The 22,112-nt window shown below is 64.8% G+C and overlaps 4 protein-coding genes across 10 annotated transcripts; 3 read left to right on the top strand and 1 right to left on the bottom strand.

Moving 5' to 3' along the window:
• Nucleotides 1-320: 320 nt before the first annotated feature.
• On the bottom strand, nt 321-3,055 carry DRD4 (dopamine receptor D4). The gene is made up of 4 exons (XM_053924017.1): nt 2,732-3,055; nt 1,291-1,403; nt 718-1,157; nt 321-627 (listed from the first exon to the last, which is right to left on the bottom strand). The coding sequence occupies exons 1-4, from the start codon at nt 3,017-3,019 to the stop codon at nt 416-418; spliced, it is 1,053 nt and encodes a 350-aa protein (XP_053779992.1). The 5' UTR covers nt 3,020-3,055; the 3' UTR covers nt 321-415.
• A 7,069-nt stretch (nt 3,056-10,124) lies between these two features.
• SCT (secretin) lies at nt 10,125-11,123 on the top strand. The gene is made up of 4 exons (XM_053924018.2): nt 10,125-10,265; nt 10,353-10,454; nt 10,564-10,656; nt 10,864-11,123. The coding sequence occupies exons 1-4, from the start codon at nt 10,180-10,182 to the stop codon at nt 10,979-10,981; spliced, it is 399 nt and encodes a 132-aa protein (XP_053779993.1). The 5' UTR covers nt 10,125-10,179; the 3' UTR covers nt 10,982-11,123.
• A 1,079-nt stretch (nt 11,124-12,202) lies between these two features.
• CDHR5 (cadherin related family member 5) lies at nt 12,203-18,340 on the top strand. Of its 6 annotated transcripts, none has more exons than XM_053924013.2 (15): nt 12,203-12,384; nt 12,464-12,639; nt 12,952-13,002; nt 14,086-14,178; nt 14,298-14,399; nt 14,501-14,611; nt 14,711-14,881; nt 15,440-15,530; nt 15,699-15,799; nt 15,906-16,106; nt 16,196-16,309; nt 16,386-16,470; nt 16,567-16,833; nt 17,388-17,545; nt 17,841-18,340. In XM_053924013.2, the coding sequence occupies exons 1-15, from the start codon at nt 12,303-12,305 to the stop codon at nt 18,258-18,260; spliced, it is 2,223 nt and encodes a 740-aa protein (XP_053779988.1). In that variant the 5' UTR covers nt 12,203-12,302; the 3' UTR covers nt 18,261-18,340. The 6 variants fall into 6 exon arrangements, with proteins under 6 accessions (XP_053779988.1, XP_053779987.1, XP_053779989.1 ...); XM_053924012.2 differs by having other exon boundaries at nt 17,346-17,545; XM_053924014.2 differs by having other exon boundaries at nt 12,204-12,384; nt 16,717-16,833.
• Nucleotides 18,341-18,473: 133 nt separating this feature from the next.
• On the top strand, nt 18,474-22,003 carry IRF7 (interferon regulatory factor 7). 2 transcript variants are annotated; one of them, XM_045183263.2, is made up of 10 exons: nt 18,474-19,050; nt 19,267-19,544; nt 19,623-19,785; nt 19,866-20,076; nt 20,329-20,384; nt 20,476-20,692; nt 20,854-20,940; nt 21,019-21,525; nt 21,610-21,728; nt 21,803-22,003. In XM_045183263.2, exons 2-10 carry the CDS (start codon nt 19,525-19,527, stop codon nt 21,956-21,958), a joined length of 1,536 nt encoding a protein of 511 aa, XP_045039198.2. In that variant the 5' UTR covers nt 18,474-19,050; nt 19,267-19,524; the 3' UTR covers nt 21,959-22,003. The 2 variants fall into 2 exon arrangements, with proteins under 2 accessions (XP_045039198.2, XP_024430322.3); XM_024574554.3 differs by having other exon boundaries at nt 20,326-20,384.
• The last annotated feature ends 109 nt before the right edge of the window (nt 22,004-22,112 follow it).

Genomic DNA, 22,112 nt, shown 5'->3' with positions numbered 1-22,112 from the left:
AAGAGAGGGGACAGCAGCCCAGTGACGGAGGGGAGGGAGCCTCGGGCCCAGAGGCTGGGATGGGGCTGGGGGCCCTGCAGCTGGTGCCCAGGAGTGGGGGTGCTGCAGAGAAGGGTAGGAGCCACTGTGGGGAGCCCTGGGGCCGAGGTGGCCCTACTGCCTCGTGCTGAGCCAGGAGCCGGTTTGTGGGGCCCGTCCTGTGCGCTTCCTCGGAAGGAGGGAAGGGGTTAACTGACCAATGGGGGTCAGGAGGGGCCAAGTCGCCCCCACCTTGGCCCCCTCCCCACCCACCCGCGCCCCCTTGGAACCTTCTGCATGGATATTTAGGACGGAATCCATTTAATAGTTTGCACAAAACCGCTCCTCCCCCTGGGGGGCTATTGCCCCCTGAGAGGAGGCAGAGTGGGGGCTCGGCTCAGCAGCAGCAGCAGCGGTGGCACAGGGCCTTGCGGAAGACGCTGCGGAACTCCGCGTTGAAGGCCGTGTAGATGACCGGGTTCAGGGCGCTGTTGAGGTAGCCCAGCCAGGTGACGGCGCTGACCAGCCGCGGGGGCACCGCGCAGGTGGGACACAGCGCCCGTGTGATGTGCACTATGAAGAAGGGCGTCCAGCAGACCAGGAAGACCCCTGTGGCGGGGGAGGGGGAGGCGTGAGCCAGGGCCCAGCGCCCCGGGCCGGCACTGCCACCCTCCTCTCCGGGGACGGGTGGGCACCCACCGACCACCACGGGCAGGACCCTCATGGCTTTGCGTTCCCGGCCGGGGATCTCTGCGCGCCTCCTTGGGGCCGGCGGCGGGGCCTGGGCTGGGACAGCGGCGGGGGACGGCGGGCCGGGGCCGCTGGGCCGGCGGGGCGCGCGGCAGTGCAGTTTGGTGCGGCGCGCGGCCTCCCAGCGCCGCAGGCCCCGGAATGTGGCCCAGTAGAGCAGCAGCATGAGTGGGCAGGGCAGGAAGAAGGAGCACACGGACGAGTAGACCACGTAGTCTCGGTCTTCCAGGCGGCACACCGCGGGGTCACGGCCCGGCGCGTTGTTGAGGCCGCACAGCACGGGCGCAGCCACCGCAGCCGACAGCAGCCACGTGGCACCGATGAGCAGCAGCTGACGCCCGCCCTGGCCCTGGCGGTTGTAGCGCAGGGGCACGGCCACGGCCACGAACCTGCGGGGGGCAGGGAGCCCAGTGAGGGCGGCAGAACGCGCAGGGGGGGGGGGGGGCCCCCGCTGGGGCGATGGGCGGGAGCTGGGGGCGGGGCCAGGTGGGAGTGCCGTGAGGCCGGGGGAGGGGGGCCCACCTGTCCACGCTGATAGCGCAAAGGTTGAAGATGGAGGCAGTGCACAGCATGACGTCCATGGCCATGAGCGTGTCACAGAGGCCGGGGCTCAGCCGCCACACGCCTCCCTGGACCTGGACCGCGGGGATGGGGCGGGACAGCAACAGAGGACTCAAGATTCCAGATGCTAGCCCCTGCTGCCCCAGCCAGGCCCGGCCTGCAGCCTCTGCCCTGCTCCCCCACCCCCGGCCCTTCTGTCAGAGCTGCGAAGGCCTGGGGGTGGTGGGAGCCCGATGGCCCAAGGACCCTGATCTCTGGTGATGTGGGGCGCAGGGTGCCAGGGGTCCCCACCACCCCCTTCTTCCCCAGAGCACAGCTGAGAGCCAGCCCTTTCACTCAAACTTCGTCCCTGCCTGGGGGACTCTGGACAGGTGGCTTCGCCACTGTGCCCGCGCCTGTGAAGTGAGGGGGTGATGGGCCGCTCCGCGATGTCCGAGGGGAGATGAGATAAAAGTTACGGGCCTCAGCACCGTGACCTGTGCCAGGCGCAGACAGCTGCCCCCTGGCAAATCCCCTCCCGCTGATTTGGGACGATTAGGAGCTTAAGACCGTCCCTGTGACGTCCGTCTGCTGCTCCAGGGCAGGGGACAGAAGGTCATGCATGTCCTTGTCCTGCCAGCCTCTGCCCCAGCCCCTCCTGATTCACTCACTGTGTCCACTTTGGGAAAATCCAAGCCTCCCCTCCCCCACAGTCCAGGGCACGGTGTCCCCACCCCGGCACTAAGCAGCTTTTCTCTGCCCAAACCTCCAAAAAGACAGAGCTGGCACCAAGGGGGACCCACCTGAGCACCAGACTTGGTCTGGAGTGGAGGCTCCTGGCTCCGGTTCTCCTCAAGGGCTCTGGGCCCCACAGCTGCCCCTCCCCTCAGTTCTGCCATGCCCCCACCCCCACCCTGCCTCCCTCCCTCCCCTCCCTCTGCCCTTCACTGCCCCCCCCACTGTGGGCTGCCCCTGTGCACGAGTGAGTGCAGGTCTGTGCCAGTGCGTGTTCCTGGCCACGCGTGGCTGGGACCTGGGCAGCCATGCATGTGTCCCTGTGCCCGGGGGGCGGGGGGGGGGGAGCCAGCCGCGGTGAGCCTGAATCCGCCTGCCTGTCCAGCTGGCTGCCCTGGGGAGCGGACCCAGCTCAGAAAGGTGGGTGGGTGTCTGGACTGCCAAAGTCACCTGTTTGGGGGGTCCTTGGCTTGAAGGACAGAGGCATCTCTTGGGTAACAGACGCTCCAGGAAGGGAGAGAAGGGAGGGACAGAAGAGGACGAGCAGACAGACAGCAAGGCGGGCAGACCGACCGGAGACGGGAGTGGGGTGGGCTCGGAGGGGCACCAGGAGCAGCGCCCAGCACGGGGCTCCTGGGAAGGCAAGGGGCTGGTCACGCTGCGTCCCTGCGGCCGTGGGCGCGCTCACCTCGGAGTAGACGAAGAGCGGCAGCACGAGCAGAGCGAGGAGCAGGTCCGCGGCCGCCAGGCTCACGATGAAGTAGTTGGTGGGGGTCTGCAGGGCGCGCTCGGCGGCCACGCTCATGCACACGAGCGAGTTCCCCGCCAGTACCGAGCCGATGAGCAGCACGCCCCCCACCAGTGCCGCCGTCGCCCCCGGCCCTGCCAGCCCCGCCGGCGCCCCTGCGCCTCCGCCCGCGCCAGGCCCGCGCCCCGCCAGCAGCTCGCCAGCGTCCCCGGCGCTGCGATTCCCCATGGTTCCCCGGCCCCTTGCGCCCCGGCGGGCACTCACGGCGGACAGCGCCCAGGTCGCGACCTCGGGAGCCCCGCCCCTCAGGCACGCCCCAGTTGGGCCTCCGTCCTGCCTGATCCGCCCCACCTCCACAGGCCCCCGGGGTGCTGCAGGGTGCACCCTGTATTTGCCCGTTTTGGACTTTGACGCTGAGGGGACCGTCAGGCGAAACAATGCAACGGCTAAAGAGACGCGAGGTGAGCAGGGCGGTCGGCGGGGGCGGTCCGGCTCCGGGCTGGTGGGGGTGTCTTGGGTCTGCACCCGGAGAAAGCCACGAAGATGGAAGGTCAGCCGGACCACACACCGAGGCGCGCGAGAACCCGCGCCAGCGCGGAGATCCCCGAGTCCCTATATGCGCCCAAGCTGGGCCTCTCCTTCTTGGGGACACCCCTGGAGGCGCCTCGAGGCGTTGACGGGCCGGTTCTCACTCCACCCTGTTCACGTGGCAAGGGAAGACTTACTTCTCAGGCCGGTTCCTCCAGACGCGGAGAGACCTGACTCAGGGGTCCCTGGCTCCATCACAGGCCCTGGGCACTCAGGGGCTGCCCCCTTGGGCCCCAGAGGACCCGTGGTGCCTGAGGCACCAGGTCCACCCTACCTCTCCCTCCTACAGCCCTCGGAGCCCACCCCTGTGTGCTCTGGCGCGTCCTCCACAGTGAGTGCAGACTGCACCCCATTCCAGGAAGCAGCCTCTGCCTGGTGTCCAGGACCACCCTCAGCCGCTGCCTGACCCTCCATCCTCCAGGGGGCTGCTGTCAACCCCCACCCCGCTCCATCACCTCGGAGCATGTGACCCTGAGCAAGTGTGCGTCCCCCCAGGCTGGGACTTGGGACCCAGGAAATGGTGCCCACCCCTCAGCCTCCCTCGAGGTGACCTGAGTGGGGGCAGGGAGGGGTATGAGCACTCCGGGAGCTCAGCAGGCTGGTTGCAGAGAACAGCAAAGCCCCAGTGAGACCCCTCACCATGCGCGCAGCACCCCTCAGGCTCTCTGAGCCCGGCTCGGGTCCCTCTCGCACGCAGGTGAGACAGCCCCGGGCTGCTGGCGGGGCTCTGCGGGACCCTGGATTTGGGCACCGGGGTGTGCTGGCTTCATGCCCAAGATGGGGGCCGCTCCCTCTCCTTCTGCTGTCTGGGCTGGGTTTCGAAGCATGGAGATGAACTCTTCCTCAAGGGCTGGAGTGAGTTCCCAGCGACACCTGCGCCCGGGCTTCTCGGGGCTGGACAGGCTTCAGTCGTGAGCTCAGTGGTCTTCCAAGGAGCTGGTCTGTCTCATGTGAGTTTTCCGAATCGGGCCTAACACTGTCCACAGCGTCCCTCGCTGTTTGCACACCTGCAAGGCCTCTGGTGCGACGCCCTCGGCACCTCTGCCGTCCACGTGTCTGTATGTTGTGTCTTTCCTCTTTCTCTTGGTCGGTCTTGCTAGAGGTTTATCAATTTTGTGGATCTTTTCAAAGAAACAGCGTTTGGTTTTATGGATTTTTCCTTTTTTTTTTGTGGGTTTGTTTTCAGTTTCATTGATTTCTGCTCTTTTGTTTCCTTTGTTCTGCTCACTTCGTACTTAATATGCCCTTTTTCTAGTTGCCTTTGTTTTTAAGAGAAAGTGGAAGGGACGTGATCCATCGCTCCCCATACAGGCCCTGACCAGGGACCGAGCCTGCAACCCCGGCGTGTGCCCCAGCTGGGAACCAAACCTGCAACATTTTGGTTTATGGGATAACACTCCGACCCACTGAGCCACCCTGGTCAGGGCCCTTTTCTAGTTTCTCAAGGCCACTTATTTGAGGTACTTCTTTTCTGACACAAGCATTTAAGGCTAACAATTTCCCTCTGAGACACGTCCCACACGTTTCTGTGTTTTCAGTTATGTTCAGGTGGAAATACTTCCCACTTTCCCTGAAACCTCTTCTGTGGCCCATGGATTACTTAGAACTACATTGTTTCATTTCCAAATGCAACCCCTGCCCCAGAGCCCTGGATCTAAACCTCATACCTTATTTGAAAACAAACTCAAGAGGAATCACAGATTTTAATATAAACCTAAAACTATCAAAATTTTGGAAGAAAACCTTCATGACCAGGACTTAAACAAAGAGATTTTTAGATGTAATACCCAAAACCTGATTTACAGCCCTGGCTGGTGTGGCTCAGTGGGCTGGCCAGCGAACCATGGGGTTGCCAGTTTGATTCCCAGTCAGGGCACATGTCTGGGTTGCAGGCCAGGTCCCCGGTAGGGGGCGTGTGAGAGGCAACCACACAGTGATGTTTCTCTCCCTTTCTTTCTCTCTCCCTTCCCCTCTCTCTAAAAATAAATAAAATCTTTTTTTTAAAATCATGATTTACAAATTAAAAAAAAAAACAGATAAATGGGACTTCCTTAAGATTAAAAACTTCCAGCCACAGAATAGAAGAAAAAATTCTAGCAAGTGAGCTGTATACAAAATACGTAAAGGACTCTCAAAATTCAAGAGTAATGAGCCCTGGCCCGGTGGCTCAGTTGGTTGGAGCATTGTTCGGTAAAGCGAAAGGTTACAAGTTCAATCCTTCGTCAGGGCACATACCCAGGTTTCGAGTGCAACCCCCAGCAAGGGCACGGGTGCAAGGCAACCTCTCTCCCTCTCCCCCTTCCTCTCTCTCTGAAATCAATAAACACGCTCTCAGTTGCGGATTACAAAAACGACAGAGTGAGCAGTAATGACATCACGAGAGAGAACTCCAGAACAGAACCCCTCGACAGCCACAGGCCAGCCGTGCCCGGCGGCGTTGGTTAAAGGGCGGGCACCGTGACCGAGGGACACAGCGCAGGGGGCCGACCCCACCAGCAAACCCGGCCAGGGTTGTGGGCACCTGAGCGGACTGGAGGGGAAACCCGCTACACTGTCTCCGTGGGAGCAGAAAGAGTGTTTGACCAAACCCAACACTTCCATGATAAAAAGACTCAATAAGCGAAGAATGGAAAGCGACTCCCTCAGTGTAATAAAGGTCACGTGTGGAGAACACGTGGCCGAAGGAACACGTGGCCGACGCATCAAGGGAATGAGACGGGCGCTTCCTTCCAAGGTCAGGGGCAGACGAGGCGGCCCACTCTCGGCACGTCAGTCAGCACGGCCCTGAAAGTCTAGTCCCAGCAGGAGGCAGGAAAGGAAAAAAGGCGTCCACGGTGGGAAAGGAGGAAAGTAAAGCTGTTTCTGCTTGCAGGTGTTCTTACGTACAGAAAATACGAAAAGCCGCAAAACCTGTCAGAGCTAATAAATTCAGCAAAGTTGCAGAATATCAGTGAACATATAAAAGTTAGTTTCATTTCTGTCCATTATCAATGAGCAATCAAAAAATCAAGTGAAGAAAATCATTCAGCCCTGGCAGGTGTGGCTCAGTGGATTGAGTGCCGGCCTGTGAACCAAAGGGTCATTGGTTCGATTCCCAGTCAGGGCACATGCCTGGGTTGTGGGCCAGGTCCCCAGTAGGGGGCGCAAGAGAGGCAACCACACATTGATGTTCCCCTCCCTCTCATCCTCCCTCCCTCCCCATCTCTAAAAATAAATAAATAAAATCTTTAAAAAATTTTTTTGAGGAAAAAATCATTCACTGCATCAAAAAGAATAAAATAACTTAGGGTTATATTTAACCAAGAAGGTGAAAGACTCACGCCCTGAAAACCACACCGCGCTTCTGGAAGAGCATAAAGAAGAGCCAGCCGAGGAGCCCCGTGTCCATGGCCTGGACGACTCTTCCTCACTGTGCCAGCTCCCACGTCGAGCACACACTGTCCAGACCCTAACGACATGGTAAGGAACCCACATAACCAAAACGATCCGGGAAAAGACAAGCCAGAGGCACCCCAACCTCACGAGCACAACGAGCCCCGGTCTGTCGGGGGCACACGAGGAGGCAGGGCGCCAGCAGCTCCTCCACACGCCATGTTGTCGTCTGAAGCAAGAGGCAAGAACTTTAGAAATACGGATGTGTCGCTACATTGCTGTTCAGACTCATCTCCCTGAGCCCACAGCTGTGCCCACCAGGCCTCCACTCGGGAAGGCCCCTCCAAAGCAGTTGAGCCTCAGCCCCAATCCCCACAGAGGCCTGTACCCCCCACCCCGCACCCCCCAGCTGGGCTCTTCCTCCCTGGGGTTCAATAGCTCAGTTTTCCTGATCAACAGGGGCCCTCGGGGATCTCGTCAGGGGTCAGGGGCCTTCACTGACAGTCCTTCTGTCTTTGAGATGTAGAGTGTGTCCTTACAGACGAAATACTACCATTCCCGCCATCTGCTCCAAAATCACTTTTGAAAAAGAACAGAGGAAGCAGATGCAGTCGATAGGAGTGGTCACAAATTGCTGAAGGCGAGTCCGTGATACCATTCTGTCTACTCCTGTATGTTTGAGATTCTGTCACATACGCAAGTGATTTCTCTCTTTCTAGTCCTAAGCGGGGAGCCGCTAAGCTCATAACGAGGTCACCAGGCTACTGTGTGGCCCGGGCTCACGCCCTGAAATCGTCCCTGATGGTCCCCGGCCTCGAGCCGGGCTGCGCCGCCCGCGGCTGCTGGGAGGCAGGAAGAGTGCAGTGGTCGCCAGGTGCAGAGAAAGGGGTCTCTCCTGCGCCCTCCTGCCACACCCTGACCTAGAAGGAAGAGCAGATAGGAGTAATTTGAATTGGACGTTTAAATCCTGGCTAAAGCGGAAAAGGCATAGAGAAGATTTCCTGAGCTCTGCTGACTCAGAGAGTGAAACAGTGAACTGAATCCTTGGCTGTGCGGACAGCTCCCTTCCCACATTCTGCGCTGGAGAAATGAAGTGTCTTATCCTTAGAACCCGGGACACGGAACTGGCATCACTAGAACCCCCAACGGAGTGCAGTCCTGCCTGCAGAACCGTTGACAGAGGTGGCCCAGCTGGCGGCCATCCCGGGCAGCCCTGGGCTGCTTGCGGCAGGCTGTCCTCGTAGTTTGTCTGCTGACTCTAAGTAGTGTCCCTGCGGGAGGGAAGGGTCGGGCTGCACGGGACCCTGCAGGTCATCTCTTTCTGGGTCCCAGTTGTCCAGCGGGGCACAGAAAAGCCTGGACGTGCCACCACACTGCCCACGCTTCTGCATGGCCACGTGCTGGTGAGGACACAGGAAAACCTCAGCAGCAGGGACAGTGGGTGACAGCCCTTTCAGGTGAGATGAAGGCAGGTGCAGAACCCTAGTGACCCAGGCACACAGGACATAGCCTGTCCTTGGCCTCAGCCCTCCGTCTGTGCCCTTGGTGGTGACTGCCTGTGCCCTCATGCAGGTGTGAGCCAAGGTGCCCTGCCCACAGAGGGGCAGTTGGAGGGAGTTCTCTGGGGGGATGAGAGTGGCCTGGTTCCTGTTTCCTGATGATGGCGGCACCTCCACGCATCTATCCATCTGCCAAAATTCAGTTTCTACTGTATGTGAACTTCACTGCATGTTGCTTTTTAAAGCCAATCTTACCGCAGGTGATTTGTTTTAAAAACAGGAAGATGTTGCCCAGCTGGTGTGGCTCAGTGGACTGAGCACTGGCCTGCGAACCAAAGGGTCGCGGGTTCGATTCCCAGTCGGGGCACATGCCTGGGTTGCAGGCCAGGTCCCCAGTAGGGGGTGCTCGAGAAGCAACCACACACTGATGTTTCTCCCCCTCTCTAAAAATGAATAAAATCTTTCAAAAAAAATGAGATGCTCCTTATGGAGATCTGCCTACTTACCTGAAGGTGGGAGGTGCTAAGAAGGAGAGTTAAGTTAGTACCAGGGATGTTGTCAGGAATGTCGGTCAATGGTATAAAATAATCTGCCAAGTTTGAGCAAGACCAAGTCCCAGCAGCTGTTTAAAAACACAGGTAAAGAAAACAGCAGCGGGAGGCTCCACGGCACACCCTGCGGAACCACTCACGTCCAGAGCGCGGACACCGGCAGGCGCTGGGGGACCCGGCGCGGCAGGAAGCTCACCCGCTGTGGCTGGGAATGCAGGCGGGGCAGCCTCTGAGGGAGACGGCTTGGAGGTTTCTGAAGGAACGGGACGCACTCTCGCCCTGCCACCCGGCCGTCGTGCCCCTCCCCCCCCCCTGCATTTACCCAGAGGGGCTGAACACCCACGTCCACACCCACACAAAAGCCTGCACATGGTGTTTACGGCAGCTTCTTCCTGCCCACAGAACTGGGAAGGGACCAGACGCCCTTCAGGAGGTGACGGATGGATAAGCTGTGGTCCATCCAGACGGTGGACTGTGAATTCAGGGCTGAAAGGAAATGAGCTACCAGGGCAGGCAAAGCGTGGAGGAAACAGAAATGCATGTTCCTGAGCGAGAGGAGCCAACCTGAAAAGGCGACAGAGGGTCCCCGATGCCACGTCCAGGACACCCTGGCAAAGGCAAAGGGTGGAGACATGAAAAGCTCAGCGGCTGCCCGGGTCGGGGAGGGGAGGGGTGAGCAGGTGGAGCCCAGAGGGGTTCGGGCCAGTGGGCCCGCTCCACTTGAGCCTGTAATGGTGGACCCGTGTCGTGCCACGTGCGCCCAAACCTACAGAACAGACAGCAGCCCGGGGGGGAGGCCCTGGGCCAGCCGCGGGCCTGGCAATGCTGTGTGGATAGGGGTCCATCGCTGTGAGCAGCGCGGCGCCTGCGGGAGGGCTGGGCCGGGGGAGGCCGGCGGCGGGCTCTTTCAGCTCCAACGTCCCGCCAGCCTAAAGCGGCTCTGGCATTCCAAACGGCCGTAGTCCCCCACTGCTTAAGCCCCAGGGACCCAGCTGCCCCCCGTTTCCTCCCCGTCTTTCGGCGTCGCCACCGCAGATCACCCCCGACACGGCCCGCCGGCCTCGGGTCGCCTCACCTGCCGTCCAGCCGGGACCCCCGAGCCCCCCTCCCAGGCTCCCGGCACTGGGAGCACAGGCGGTGCCCCCGCCCCCGCCGCAGCCCGCCCTGGGGCGCCAACTCGGCGGGCCTGGGGGGCGGGCGGCCGGCGGGACGACAGATGGGGGGGCGGCCCTGACCTTCCCGCGGATCGATGGGGCGCGGCCGGGGCTGAGCGGAGCCGGGGCGGTGCTGAGGCTGCCCCCCACCCCGGCCGCCGCTATAAGGGCCGCGCGGGGCTGCAGCCGCGGCAGCCGCGCTCAGCACCCCCGGCGCGCCCGCCATGGCCCCCCGGGCGCCGCTGCTGCTGCTGATGCTGCTGCTGACGCCGCTGCTCCGGGGCGCCGCCGCGCGCCCCGCGCCCCGCAGGTGAGCCGCGCCGCCCCGCCCGCCCCGCGTCCGCCCCCACCCCCGCCTGGCCCTCACGCGCCCGCGGCCCCGCCACCGCCTCCGCAGGGCCCCGCGACACTCGGACGGGACGTTCACCAGCGAGCTCAGCCGCCTGCGGGAGAGCGCCCGGCTGCAGCGGCTGCTCCAGGGCTTGGTCGGGAAGCGCAGGTGAGGGCGGGGGCGCACGGAGGGGCACGGTCCGGCATGGGGGTGCCCCTCGCCTCAGTAGTCTCCACCCCCAACTCCAGGACTCATTCTGATCTGGGGTGGGGGGCAGCGAGCAGGACACGGAGAACCGCACAGCCTGGTCCGAGTCCGCCGAGGGCCCGGTCTGCCTGCTGTGGTCCAGCGTGCCGGCCCTGCGGGCCTGGTGAGCGCCCCCCGCCCGCGCCCTGCCCCCTCGAGCTCCTCCCCCAGACCCTTCCCCTGGTCCCCTGGGGTCTGCGGGGCACCCTGGGCCAGGGCCGGGAACTGGACAGGTGGTGGCCCAAGGGCCTGGGGAGAGAAACTGGGCGGTTCCGGAGGTGGGCGGGTCGCCGTCTTCAGGCCCCAGCCCCTGACCTGGCTCTCTCCGTAGGGTGCCTCCTGGGGCCCCCCTAGACCAGGCCTGGTCTCCCTGGCTGCCTCCTGGACTGAGGGCCTCGGTCATGGTTCCAGACCCCGCTGTGCCTGCTGAGACCCCCAGGAGGCCCTGAGGACACAGCAGCCCCCTCCATGGACCAGGGGACCCTGGGTGGGGAGGGGGTGGGATTGCCCTTGGCACCAATAAAGGAAGAATTCAGACCCATGCCTGGTGAGACCCCGTGTGTTGTCCCGGTACCACCAAGCCAGCCGGGCAGCCAGAGGGAGAGGACCATCCACCAAGTCCACCCAAGGCCATGCCCAGCTGCCCTTTAAACCTGGGAAGCCAGCGGGAGCCTCCCCTCCCCATCCCTTATCTCTGGCATCACAGCCACCTCCTGTGCCATTGACTGGCCTCCCCAGGGCCCCACCCACACCCCTTGTCACCCACTCAGCAGATAGTCAGGGGCTCTGAGGGGAGGGTAAGTCTGAGGAGGTGAGGAGGCCCAGGATGGGCTGGACGAGGCAGCAGCTGGGGAGGGGACGTCCAGGAGGCCAGGAGCCCTGGCTCTCCATCCAGGCTGTGGGCTTGGACAGCAGCTTGACCAGCTGAGGCCTGGCCAGTGGGGATGCCCCAGGGGGTGCTGGGAGCTCCAGAGGTCACAGCACAGGGGTAGAAGGAACTTGGGGACTGTGCTCAGCCCCTTCCTCCCTCCAGACCCACCAGGCGGCCTCTCCTTGGATGCTGAGCTTGGGCCCAAGGAAAGACCAGGGTAGGGCAGTTGGGGGCCACCATCACCCCGCTGTCGCACACCAGAGCTGGGGGCCCAGGGTCCCCCGAAGCACCGTTATTGCCGTGAATGTGCCCTGAAAGCTCCACCTGGAGGGAGCCAGCTTGCTTCTGGGGCAGGTGGGCACGTCCTCAGGACACAAACAGCCGGTTCTTCCAGACAGAGGTGGTGGGTGTGGGGAGAGCCTGCGGCTGCCTTTGGAGCTACCCCTACACGACTCTGCCAGGAGCAGGGGGGTGGTCGGCATGGAGGCAGCAGGACGCGCAGAAGCCAGAGGCCGGCCCTCTCAGGCCCTCTTCCCGCCCCGAAGGGCCCCAACCCGTCCTCCTTCGGGACCCACGACCCCGCCGCACCACCCGCCCCCCGGCCCAGGGTGCACAGAGCGTTCTCCGAGCTCCTTTCCGCCTCAGGTCTCGGTACCTGTGGGTTGAGCCCGTGGGCCCTTGCACGTGACCTGGCTGCTGTCCTGTGACCACAGGCCAGGTGCTTGGCCCGCGGCCCGCGGGAGCCCCCTTGCTGGAGGCCAGTTCCACGTAAAGGGTCATAAAGTGGGGCGGTGCCGGCAGGGGCGAAGGTCGTCGGGCAGAGACAGTGCAGGCTGGCTGCTCCGAGGCCCGGAAGGCAGTAGACACCAGCCGGGCTGCGACTCTCCTGCCGCCCCGAGATGGGGGCTTGGGCCCTGCTGCTGGGGGCTTGGGCCCTGCTGCTGCCGGGGCTCCCGGATGTGGCCCAGGCGCAGGCACAGGGTGCGCTTGGCTGTGGTGGGGGGCTGGGCGGTCGGAGGAGGCAGGGAGGCACTGACCGCACCCCCTGCCCACTCTCCAGCCTGCTCAGTGAGGCCGAATGTCTTCGAAGTCGAGGAGAACACTAAGCTCAGCGGTCCCCTGGTGAACGTCTCCGTCCCCGAGGGCCAGCAGGTGACCCTCGGGCCCTCGTCCACCCCCTTCGCATTCCGGATCCAGGGGACCCAGCTGTTTCTCAATGTGACTCCTGACTACGAGGTGCAGACGGCAGGCCTGGGGTGGGCGGGGGGCTGACCCTCCCTGGGACCCGTGTGGAGAAGGGCCCTGCGCCCCAGGCAGCAGCTGACCCCTCTCGGGCCCCAAGGCCTGGTCGAGGGCAGACCTGAGGGGACCAGGACCCTTGGAGGACAAAGCTGCCTGGGACCCCGATGCCCTCTGGACTTGGCAGGGACGCCAGGACCCTGGGCGAGCACCTGCCCCTCCCTCAGCCTCTGTCTCCCCTCACCTGAGAGCCGGGCTGATGCTGTGGCCAGCTGGGCAGGGGACCCCTGACACTTGTCCCCCCCGCAGGAGAACACGGTGCTGGAGGCACATCTGGAATGCAGAAGAGGGGACACTCTGGTGAGTCCGACCCCGCGCCGCCCTCCGGGTGCCCCCCACCCTGTGCTGTCAGAGTGCTCCTGGGCTGGAGTCCCTCCCCAGTGACCTCACCCAACGGCATGTTCTCCAGTGTGGCCCTGTGCTGGCAACACCCACGCTCCCTGCAGCCAGACTGCCCGACGAGGCACCGTCCCTCGTCCCCTGTCCCCTGCCCACCTCCTTCCGTTATCAGCAAGGCCGCTGGCTCTGCCTAAAGCTAGAGCTTCCCACGTCCACCCCCACGTGGGTCTTGGCCACCAGCATCTCCTTTCTGGAACCTTCCAACTGGTCCACTCACTGTGACCTCGACCTTGCCCACCCCAGTCCCTGCCCAGAACTCCCGGGCTGCTTTCTCACTCAGTCAAAGCTAAGCGCCTCCCTGGGGGGAGCATCTCATGCCGTCCGCACTCAAACCCACGCTCAGAGACACCCTAGTGCCCAGCTCCCGGGCGCAGCGCTGCCCCTCGCCCCACACACCTTGGCCCCTGAGGCGTCTTCAGTGTGGGGGAGACAGCAGATGCGCAGATGTGTGGCTGGCCCCCCGCACCTTGGCCCAGCCGCGAGCCACGCATGTCTGGTTTCCCGAACCCCTGGGTGCCCAGGCGGACAGCACCGCGCCCTCCCACGCGTCTCAGGGCGTCTCTGAAGATGAGGACACCTCTCGCACACGGCACGTCCCTGTGGTCGCACCTGACAAAAGCGGGTTCTCGGCACCCCAGAACCCGGGCGGCGCCCGCTGCCCCAGGGCCACAGCCTCAGTCACAAGCGCCCACCAGGGCGGGCGGGGCTCTGGGCTGGTGTGTCCCTGAGCCTCGTTCCACCCAGGCCCCCCTTTCCCTGGCCTTTTCCTGAGACTCGCGTGGGAAGAGAGGCTGGTTGGGCGTCATCCTCTCCTGCAGCTTAGCGGGCCGGCCTGAGCGCTTTCTCTCCAGTGTTTCCCAGGCCACTTTGCTCCTTCTCCTTGACCCCTGCCGGAGCAGACAGCTTTGTCCTGCAGCTGAGCAGGGTGCCAGAGCCGCGCTGGGTGGACCGTGGGGAGGAGGCTGACCGTTCCCCGTTCCCCAGGTGACCCAGCAGAAGGTGCTTGTCATTGTGCTGGACGTCAACGACAACCCGCCCAAGTTCCCCTTCAAGGTCAGGGTCTGGAGTGTGTCCGAGGTGAGTGTGAGGGGCTGGGGTATCAGGAGCCCGGGGCTCAGAGGGCTGGGGGCCTGACCCCAGGGATGGGTCCATGGGGTCAGGGGTGTGGCCAGACCAACCCCCCCCCCAACTCCCAGGACACTGAAGTGAACACCGTTGTCATCCCTGAGATGGAGCTGCAGGCCAAGGACCTGGACAAGAATGACATCTTATTCTACACCCTCCAGGAAGTGACCCTGGTCAGCAACCCCATCCCCTGCCCCACCCTGACCCCTCCCTCCAGGCGCCCCATTCTCTCCGCACCCCTCTGGGTCTCAGCTCAGTGGCCCCATCTCCCCAGGGTGCCAGTAGCTTATTCTCCTTGGTGGGTGTGAACCTCCCCGCCCTGCGGCTGGACCGGCCACTGGACTTCGACAGGCATCGGAACATGACCTTCCAGCTGATGGCGCGGGTGAGCAGGCCACGGCCCTGAGGCCGAGTCTGAATCCCTCAAGTCCCCACTGGAGCTGCCCCAGCTCCCAGGCTGATGGTCAGGGCCCTGGGGTTGCAGGATACTCGGGAGGAGGACGCAGTGCCCAGCCACACGGCCACGGCCACCCTGGTCCTGGAGGTGCAGCCCGCAGATCTGCGGCCGCCCTGGTTCCTGCCTTGTGTCTACTCAGACTCTCACTTCTGCCTCTCGGCCCAGTACCAAGGGGCCATCCCCACAGGCCACAGACTGGTACTGGGGACTGGGCGGGGTGGGGCCAAGTCCAGAGGAGGGCAGGGGTCAGGGCCAGGGGAGGCTCAGGGTGGGCGCCGAGGGTGGGGCCTGGGCACTGTGGGGCCACGTGTGGCTGGGACTTTTAAACGAATGTGAGTGCAGCTTTGCAGACCGATCTCACCAACCCCGTGCTCCTGAGTGGGGAGCAGGCTCCCCTGGAATTAGCGTGAGGAGGGTGGCCGGGGTGGGCTAGGACGCTGGGGGATGGGCGGGGCCCCAGGGTGCTGCCTGTCCCTGCTCCTGCCACGAGGGATGTGCTGACACCCCGCACCGGAGGGCAGGGGTCCAGACCTCTACCCGCAAGCTGCCCCACCCCCAGCGGTGCCACCTTCTGAGACACACAGTGTTCAGACCCGTCCAATGTCCTTGGGCCAAACACTCATTCCAACGGGCCCAAAGGAGTGTGAGGGGAGTCTGGCTGGACAGCAGGCCCGCCAGCCGCTCAGGCCACCCGAGAGGGGCCGAGCTGGGGCCTCATGCCAGCCTGTGGACCCCCTCCTCTCCGGGTCCCCACAGCCAGCCCCCCTCATCCTGCGGCCTGGGCCCATCTATGCTGTGGATGGGGACTGGGGCATCAACCAGCGAATCATCTACAGCCTCATAAGAGGTGAGTGGGGGCCAGCCCAGCGCCTCCCGCACAACCCCCAGGCCCCAGGTGACCCCCACTGTGGGCAAGGAGCCCCCAGGGGACCTGCCACATGGGCAGAGCCAGTTGGGACCCTGGACCTCCTGCTTCTGGAGGGGTCAGGGCCAAACCCTCCTGCCACCCTCCCAGGACAGGACGAGGACGACACCTTTGTCATCAACGCCGATTCCGGCAACCTCACCATGACCAAGAGCGTCCCCGGTCCCCAGACCTTCCTTTTGCTGGTCAAGGTGTGTCCACTGGCCGGGTCTCCAAGGGCCCTTCCTGAGCCTTGGGCTGCAAGGCTCTCCCTTCACGAACCCACCGGTCACGGCTGCCTCCCCCCACCCCCACCAGGGCGAGCAGGAGGACCATGCCCGCTACTCGGTGACCCAGGTCACAGTGGAGGCCCGTGACGCCTCTGGGAGCCCGCCTCGCTTCCCTCAGAGCTTGTACCGTGGCACTGTGGCTCTGGGCTCTGGCATGGGTGTCGCGGTCAAGGATGCTGCTGCCCCATCCCAGCCTCTGAGGGTCTGGGCCCAGGACCCCGAGTTCCCGGTAGGTACTGCCTGGCCCCCACCCCAGGGTGGGTTGGGGGCTACAGGGACAGCCTGGGCCCAGGGCCCACTGGGGCTGTCTCTGTGTAGGACCTCAACTCAGCTATCACATATCGAATCACCAACAACTCCAACTTCCAAATGGACGGGGAGGAGGTGCTGACAGCCACCCAGCTGGTGCAGGCTGGGGTCTTCTACGCAGAGGTGAGGGGCAGGCAGTATCCCCTGGGGGCGGGGCTTAAGGAGGGACCTAAGAGTGACAAGCCCCGTCCTGCCCCAGGTGGAAGCCAACAACACGGTGACATCGGGCACAGCGGCCACAGTCCTGGAGATCGAAGTCACGGAGCTGGAGCCCACCCCCACAGGTGAGCCTCCGGGGCCTGGGTGACCCTCAGGGAGGGCTTCTTGTCTCAGGCATGTCGGGGACAGAGGCAAGCCCAAGCTGTGTCCCTGGTCCCCAGGCCCCTCAGGCCCCCCCACACCCCCAGAGGCTGGAAGAACGACCCAGCCCACAAGCAGCTCCACTTCGGAAGCCCCCAGGCCCCCTGGGCCTTCCCAGGGGACCTCCACCACCAGCTCTGGGGGACCCGCTGGCCCACGACCCCCCACAGGCACAACCCTGAGGCCACCCGCCTTGTCCACACCTGGGGGGCCCTCCGGTGAGGGAACCAGCACCTCCCCTTCATCAGCCTCGCCCAGTGGGAGCTCAACACAGATCCCGAACCCAGGTACCTCTCAGACGGCACCCTGTGGGCCCAGTGGACACCCCCCCACCCCTGCCATGGGCAGCACTCCACTAGCCCTGAAGCCATCCTCCTCCTGCTGACGCATGACACTGGGTGGCCTTGGAGTCACAGCAGAACAGGGTCCCTGCTGACTGTGAAATCCAAGGGGGTGCGCCCTGGCCTGGGGGAGACAGGTCCTGGGGGATCCAATGAGGTAAACCAGGAGCACACGGAGGGCGGGCCAGAGGCCAGATTTGGGGTGCATGAGGCCCACAGTTCCCAGACTGCCCACGCCACTGGCCCTGGCACTGTCCTTGCCTCCTGTCCTGTGGTGTCAGACACCTGCCCCACCCAGGCCCGTCCCGCTCCCTCCCTGCAGCACCCTGGGGTGCACACAGCCCCTGGGGGCAGTCCAGCTCGGGAGGTGCTGGCCAGTGTGCTCCTGGGGTCCCTGAGCCTGGTACAGGAGGGGAGCTGGGTGCTGAGCCAACAGTGAGCAGGGGTGTGGCCTGCAGGCCCCCCTGGGACTGGAGGAGGCACTGGCGGGGTCCCTCCAGGTGGCAGCCATGTGGAGGACCAGCGCTTCTCTGTGACGGAGATGGCGGCCCTGGGCGGGGTGCTGGGCGCGCTGCTGCTGCTGGCGGTTATCGCCCTGGCGATCCTGGTCCACAAGCACTACGGGCCCCTGCTGCAGTGCTGCTCCGGCAAAGCGCTGGTGAGGCCTTGGCGGTGGGGACTGGGCGGGAGAGGGATGGAGGTGAAGAGGAAGAGGCGGGATGTGAGGGTGAGGACAGAATGGTGGTAAGGTGGTGGGGCAGAGGCAGCAGGTTGGAGACCTGGAGCCAGCCCGGGGCTGGAGGGCAGGGGTGAGGAGGGTGGGGTGCAAACTCCAGAGTCCGAAGGGTGGGGAGGGCCGGGGCGGGGAGGCAGAGAGCAGGAGAGGGCTGGAGGTCATCTGTGTCCAAGCTCCGAGGTCCCTCTTGACGCCTTGGCTCCCTGCCCCTCCCCAGGAGCCCCAGGGCTTCGACAACAAGGCCTTCCTCGCAAAGGACGGTGAGGCCAGCTGGGCGCCCGCCCCCAGTCCCCGGCCCACACGCACCCCGGCCGAGGTCCCGCCCGCGTCCCCGTTGCCCACGCTGCCAGCCCCTGCGTCCCCAGGCCCTGCCCTCGAGTCCCCCACGGTGGCCCGGGACGAGGGCGGACCCGCGGGCGTGCGGTCCATTCTGACCAAGGAGCGGCGGCCCGAGGGCGGCTACAAGGCCGTGTGGTTCAGCGAGAACATCGGGGCGGAGGCCGACGTGGTGGTGCTGAACGCGCCCACCATGGACGCGGACCGCGCCAGCGACTCGGGCAGCGAGGGCAGCGGCGACGAAAGCAATGGAGCCGCGGGGGTGGGCGAGGGTCCCGGCTCCGACTCCACCTCCATCTAGCGCCCCCCAGCGGGGCAGGAACCCGGCGGCCGGCCGCCCCCGCCCCTCTGTGCAGAATAAAGTGATGATTCCGAATCCGAGACGCGTAGGCTGCGCGCGAGTTGGGGCGGGCGGTGGGCACCGAGACAGGCGGGCTGGGTGATCCCTCCACCGGGCGCTCGCTCAGGCGCCGCTTCCCGTAAACCACCTGCCGGGGGGCTTCCCGGCCCGGCCAGCTGGCGGCGAGAGGTTCCTCTCCCGGGGAAACTGCGGCCTGAAGAGGGCGCCTGCCCTGGGGCCCCCTCCCGACCCGACGCGGACATTCGCGGCCTGGGGGAGGCTCAGGAACTCCCTCGCAGGCAGCCACCCTCAACAACACTCGGAGAGCACGGCGCCGGGACCTTCCGGGGGACACAGCCTACATCCCTGTGGGGTCCCGTGAGGGCATGAAACACCCAGACGCCCGGACAGTGGCCTGTGGGAAGGGGTGGGACGCCGCCCAGTGTGATGGAAGCCAGGAGCAGTGGTCAGACCAAGGGTGGGAGATGGCGGGTGGGACTGGCCACCCCTCCGCGACACCTCCACTGACCCCAGTCGGCGTGCGCGCCCCCACCAGAGAGTCCGAACACGCCCAGGGGCTCACACTGCGCGCACCCGGCAACCAGTCCGGCACAGACCGCCACAGCACGTGACACCCTCAGCTGCACCTGGGCTCCGCCCCTCCCCGCCCCCTGGTCGTCCCAGCATAAAAACGTCAGGTCCCGGCTTCTCGGCGAAACCAAACTTCCCGCGCCGGCGGCTCCGGTTCCAGGTACGCGGGACCCCTGCTCACGCGGAGTCGGAGAGGCAGCTCCTGGCTCGAGGCGGAGGCGGGGGTCGCTGGCACGGGCGGAGGGTGGTCGGGACCGGGATGCGCCAGCCACGCGGGGGTGGAGGGTTAGGTTTCGCTTTCCCGGGACTCGCGGCTTCGCGGTTTCGCTTTCCTGGCGCCAGGCCCTCCAGCGGCTCCCCCGTTCTGTCTCTGCAGGGCCCGGCCTGCGTACCTCCTAGGCCGGGACTCTGGCTCAACACCTGTGACTTCACGTGTGTGCTCCGCCACATCTGTACTCACACCCATCGCCACCTTTGCCAAGGAATCCACACCTAGGCAACGTCGTGGCCATAAGCCCTCGACCCGCATCTGCGACCCCAACGCCTGTCACAACTGGGCCACACTGTGACAGCTGGCCGCGCTTCTGTGGCTGCTCTGGAGCTCCCGCACCACCCGTGGGACCAGCTGACTACCATGGCCTTGGACCCTGAGAGGTGAGAGCCGGCTGCCTGCCCTGGTAGGGCCGGCGCACTGTGCCCTGTGCCCTGACCCACTTGCTGCTCCGTTTGCAGGGGGACCCCGCGCGTGCTCTTCGCAGATTGGCTTCTGGGCGAGATCAACAGCGGCCGCTATGAGGGGCTGCGGTGGCTGGACCAGGCCCGCACGCTCTTCCGCGTGCCCTGGAAGCACTTCGCGCGCAAGGACCTGGGCGAGGCAGATTCCCGCATCTTTAAGGTGGGACCCCAGCCAGCCCGGGGTGGGAGGGTCGGCTGGGCCCGAGCCCCCCGGCCCACACCCTCTGTTTCCTTCCCCAGGCCTGGGCCGTGGCCCGTGGCAGGTGGCCACCCAGCAGAGGTGCAGGAGACCCCCCAGCCGCTGCTGAGGGCCCGCTCCGTGCCAGCTGGAAAACCAACTTCCGCTGCGCCCTGGACAGCACGAAGCGTTTTGTGTTGCTGCAAGACAACTCGGGAGACCCCGCCGACCCGCACAAGGTGTTTGCAATCCGATCTGCCCTGGCCTGCAGAGGTGAGCAGTGGGGGAAGCTGCGGGTCAGGGCAGAGGGGTGGTGCTGCGCAGGGTTCTGGGGTGTTGAGCTTTCCAGGGGAATCTACTGGGCTCCGTAGTTTTAGAAACTTATGCGGGAGAGGATGGTGCCAGGTTGGAGGGGCATGCTGGGGAGGGAGCTGATGGGGCCTGTTGGGACTGGGGGCGGGGGGCATAGAGCAGCTTGGTGTCTCGGGTCCCCTTGCTGCCCTCATCCCACTTCTCCCTCAGAAGGTCCAGGCACCAACCAGAGGGAGGACAAGGCCCTTGAAGATGCCCCACTCACTAGGGTAAGGCTGCTCTGCACTGCCCGCTCCTGGGTGGGGGCTGCCCCCTCACTGGGCTGGGGGCTGCTTATGCCAGCACTATTCTCCCCTGCAGGGTGGGCTGCCTGGGCTGTGCCTGGCAGGAGGTGCTGGTGAGAGTCTGGGGCCCAGGCCAGCCAGGCTCGGCCCCGTGCCATGCACCCCATGCCCCGGCTCGGGCCCGGCGGACTACGCAGAGGACCTCCTGCTTCAGGCCCTACAGCAGAGCTGCCTGGAGGACCAGCTGCTGGAAGCTGTGCGGGGGGCAGACCCAGGCCCTCCAGAGGCTTCTGGTGAGGGGCTGTGTTGGATAGGGGCGCTCTGTCCTGGAGGGTTCTGTGCAAGGGGAGAGGAAGGCAGAACAGCGGAGCTCCAGGGGGCTGGGACCAATAGGGCAAGCGCCCGCCCGCCCGCCAGGCTGAGACAGTGCAGCAGTCCCCGTCCTCATTCTCAGGTCCAGAGCTCCCTGCCAAGAGGTACCTTCCATGGGCTGCAGAGGTGGCCCCCAGCCCCAGGTCACAGCTCCAAGCCCAGATGACAGGTGAGAGGAGCTGGGGGATGTGTGGAGGGGGAGGAAATGGAGGACCAGGTGCCAGCTCAGGCCTTCCTCTCGCCACAGGCCCAGCCCCAGAGACCTGGCAGCTCCCCCTGGAGGGGGAGCCATGCACGGAGCCCACCCTGAGCACCTGCGCCCAGACCGTGGGGCCCCACTGCCCAGTGCTCCAGCCCCACACGGAGCCCAGCCTGGGTGCCCTGCACGTGACCATCCTGTACAAGGGCCGCACGGTGCTGCAGGAGGTGGTCGGGCGCCAGAGCTGCGTGCTCCTGTACGGGCCCCCGGACCCAGCCGCTCAGGCCTCGGCGCCACAGCTGGTGGCCTTCCCCAGCCCAGCCGAGCTCCCAGACCAGAAGCAGCTGCAGTACACGGAGAAGCTGCTGCGGCACGTGGCCCCAGGCCTGCAGCTTGAGCTGCGGGGGTCTGAGCTGTGGGCCCGGCGTGGGGGCAAGTGTAAGGTCTACTGGGAGGTGGGCAGCCCCCTGGGCTCGGACAGCCCCTCCAGCCCCGCCCGCCTGCTGCAAAGGAACTGTGATACCCCCATCTTCGACTTTGGCACCTTCTTCAGAGGTCAGTGATGCGCTGTCCTGGGGCTGATGTCCTCCCCACCCCACCCCACCCTGCCCCACCCCTCACCAGAGCCACATCCTGCAGAGCTGGTGGAATTCCGGGCTCGCCGGCGCCAGGGATCCCCACACTACACCATCTACCTGGGCTTTGGACAGGACCTGTCGGCCGGGAGGCCCAAGGAGAGGAGCCTGGTCCTGGTGAAGGTGAGGCGTGGGGCCCCAGGTGGGGGAGGCCCAGCCGCCCCAGCCCAGCCCGGCTCACTGTGCCCTCCCTGCAGCTGGAGCCCTGGCTGTGCCGCATGTACCTGGAGGGCGCCCAGCGTGAAGGTGCGTCCTCCCTGGACAGCGGCAGCCTCGACCTCTGCCTGTCCAGCTTCAACAGCCTGTTCGAGGACCTGGAGCACTTCCTGATGGAGGTGGAGCAGGCAGCCTAGGCTGGGCCGGGTCCCTCCCCAACACAATAAAGAGGATGAACAACTGGTGCTGGCACCCTGTTTCGGGGACCTCAGGGCTGGGCCGGGGTGGGAAGCAATCCCCGACCCCAGCCTGGCCTCCCCAGCACACCCACTTTCTGTCTTCACAATGAAG

This window comes from Desmodus rotundus, chromosome 5, assembly GCF_022682495.2.
Source record: "Desmodus rotundus isolate HL8 chromosome 5, HLdesRot8A.1, whole genome shotgun sequence".
Lineage (NCBI taxonomy): Eukaryota > Metazoa > Chordata > Mammalia > Chiroptera > Phyllostomidae > Desmodus > Desmodus rotundus.
Note: the sequence above shows the minus strand (reverse complement) of the source record. Positions and strands in the feature narration are given on the sequence as shown.

What these genes read in the sequence shown, in the direction of transcription:
- CDHR5 (XM_053924012.2), top strand. Translation starts at nt 12,303, where the DNA reads ATGGGGGCTTGGGCCCTGCTGCTGGGGGCTTGGGCCCTGCTGCTGCCG. An exon ending in CTGGGGTCTTCTACGCAGAG is followed by an intron (nt 16,310 to 16,385) that starts GTGAGGGGCAGG and finishes GTCCTGCCCCAG; the next exon opens with GTGGAAGCCAACAACACGGT. An exon ending in GCTGCTCCGGCAAAGCGCTG is followed by an intron (nt 17,546 to 17,840) that starts GTGAGGCCTTGG and finishes GCCCCTCCCCAG; the next exon opens with GAGCCCCAGGGCTTCGACAA.
- SCT (XM_053924018.2), top strand. Translation starts at nt 10,180, where the DNA reads ATGGCCCCCCGGGCGCCGCTGCTGCTGCTGATGCTGCTGCTGACGCCG. An exon ending in GGCTTGGTCGGGAAGCGCAG is followed by an intron (nt 10,455 to 10,563) that starts GTGAGGGCGGGG and finishes GGTGGGGGGCAG; the next exon opens with CGAGCAGGACACGGAGAACC. An exon ending in GTGCCGGCCCTGCGGGCCTG is followed by an intron (nt 10,657 to 10,863) that starts GTGAGCGCCCCC and finishes CTCTCTCCGTAG; the next exon opens with GGTGCCTCCTGGGGCCCCCC.
- DRD4 (XM_053924017.1), bottom strand. Translation starts at nt 3,019, where the DNA reads ATGGGGAATCGCAGCGCCGGGGACGCTGGCGAGCTGCTGGCGGGGCGC. An exon ending in CGCTCTTCGTCTACTCCGAG is followed by an intron (nt 1,404 to 2,731) that starts GTGAGCGCGCCC and finishes CCCGCGGTCCAG; the next exon opens with GTCCAGGGAGGCGTGTGGCG. An exon ending in TGCGCTATCAGCGTGGACAG is followed by an intron (nt 1,158 to 1,290) that starts GTGGGCCCCCCT and finishes TGCCCCCCGCAG; the next exon opens with GTTCGTGGCCGTGGCCGTGC.
- IRF7 (XM_024574554.3), top strand. Translation starts at nt 19,525, where the DNA reads ATGGCCTTGGACCCTGAGAG. An exon ending in ATCTGCCCTGGCCTGCAGAG is followed by an intron (nt 20,077 to 20,325) that starts GTGAGCAGTGGG and finishes CTTCTCCCTCAG; the next exon opens with AAGGTCCAGGCACCAACCAG. An exon ending in AGGCCCTCCAGAGGCTTCTG is followed by an intron (nt 20,693 to 20,853) that starts GTGAGGGGCTGT and finishes CCTCATTCTCAG; the next exon opens with GTCCAGAGCTCCCTGCCAAG.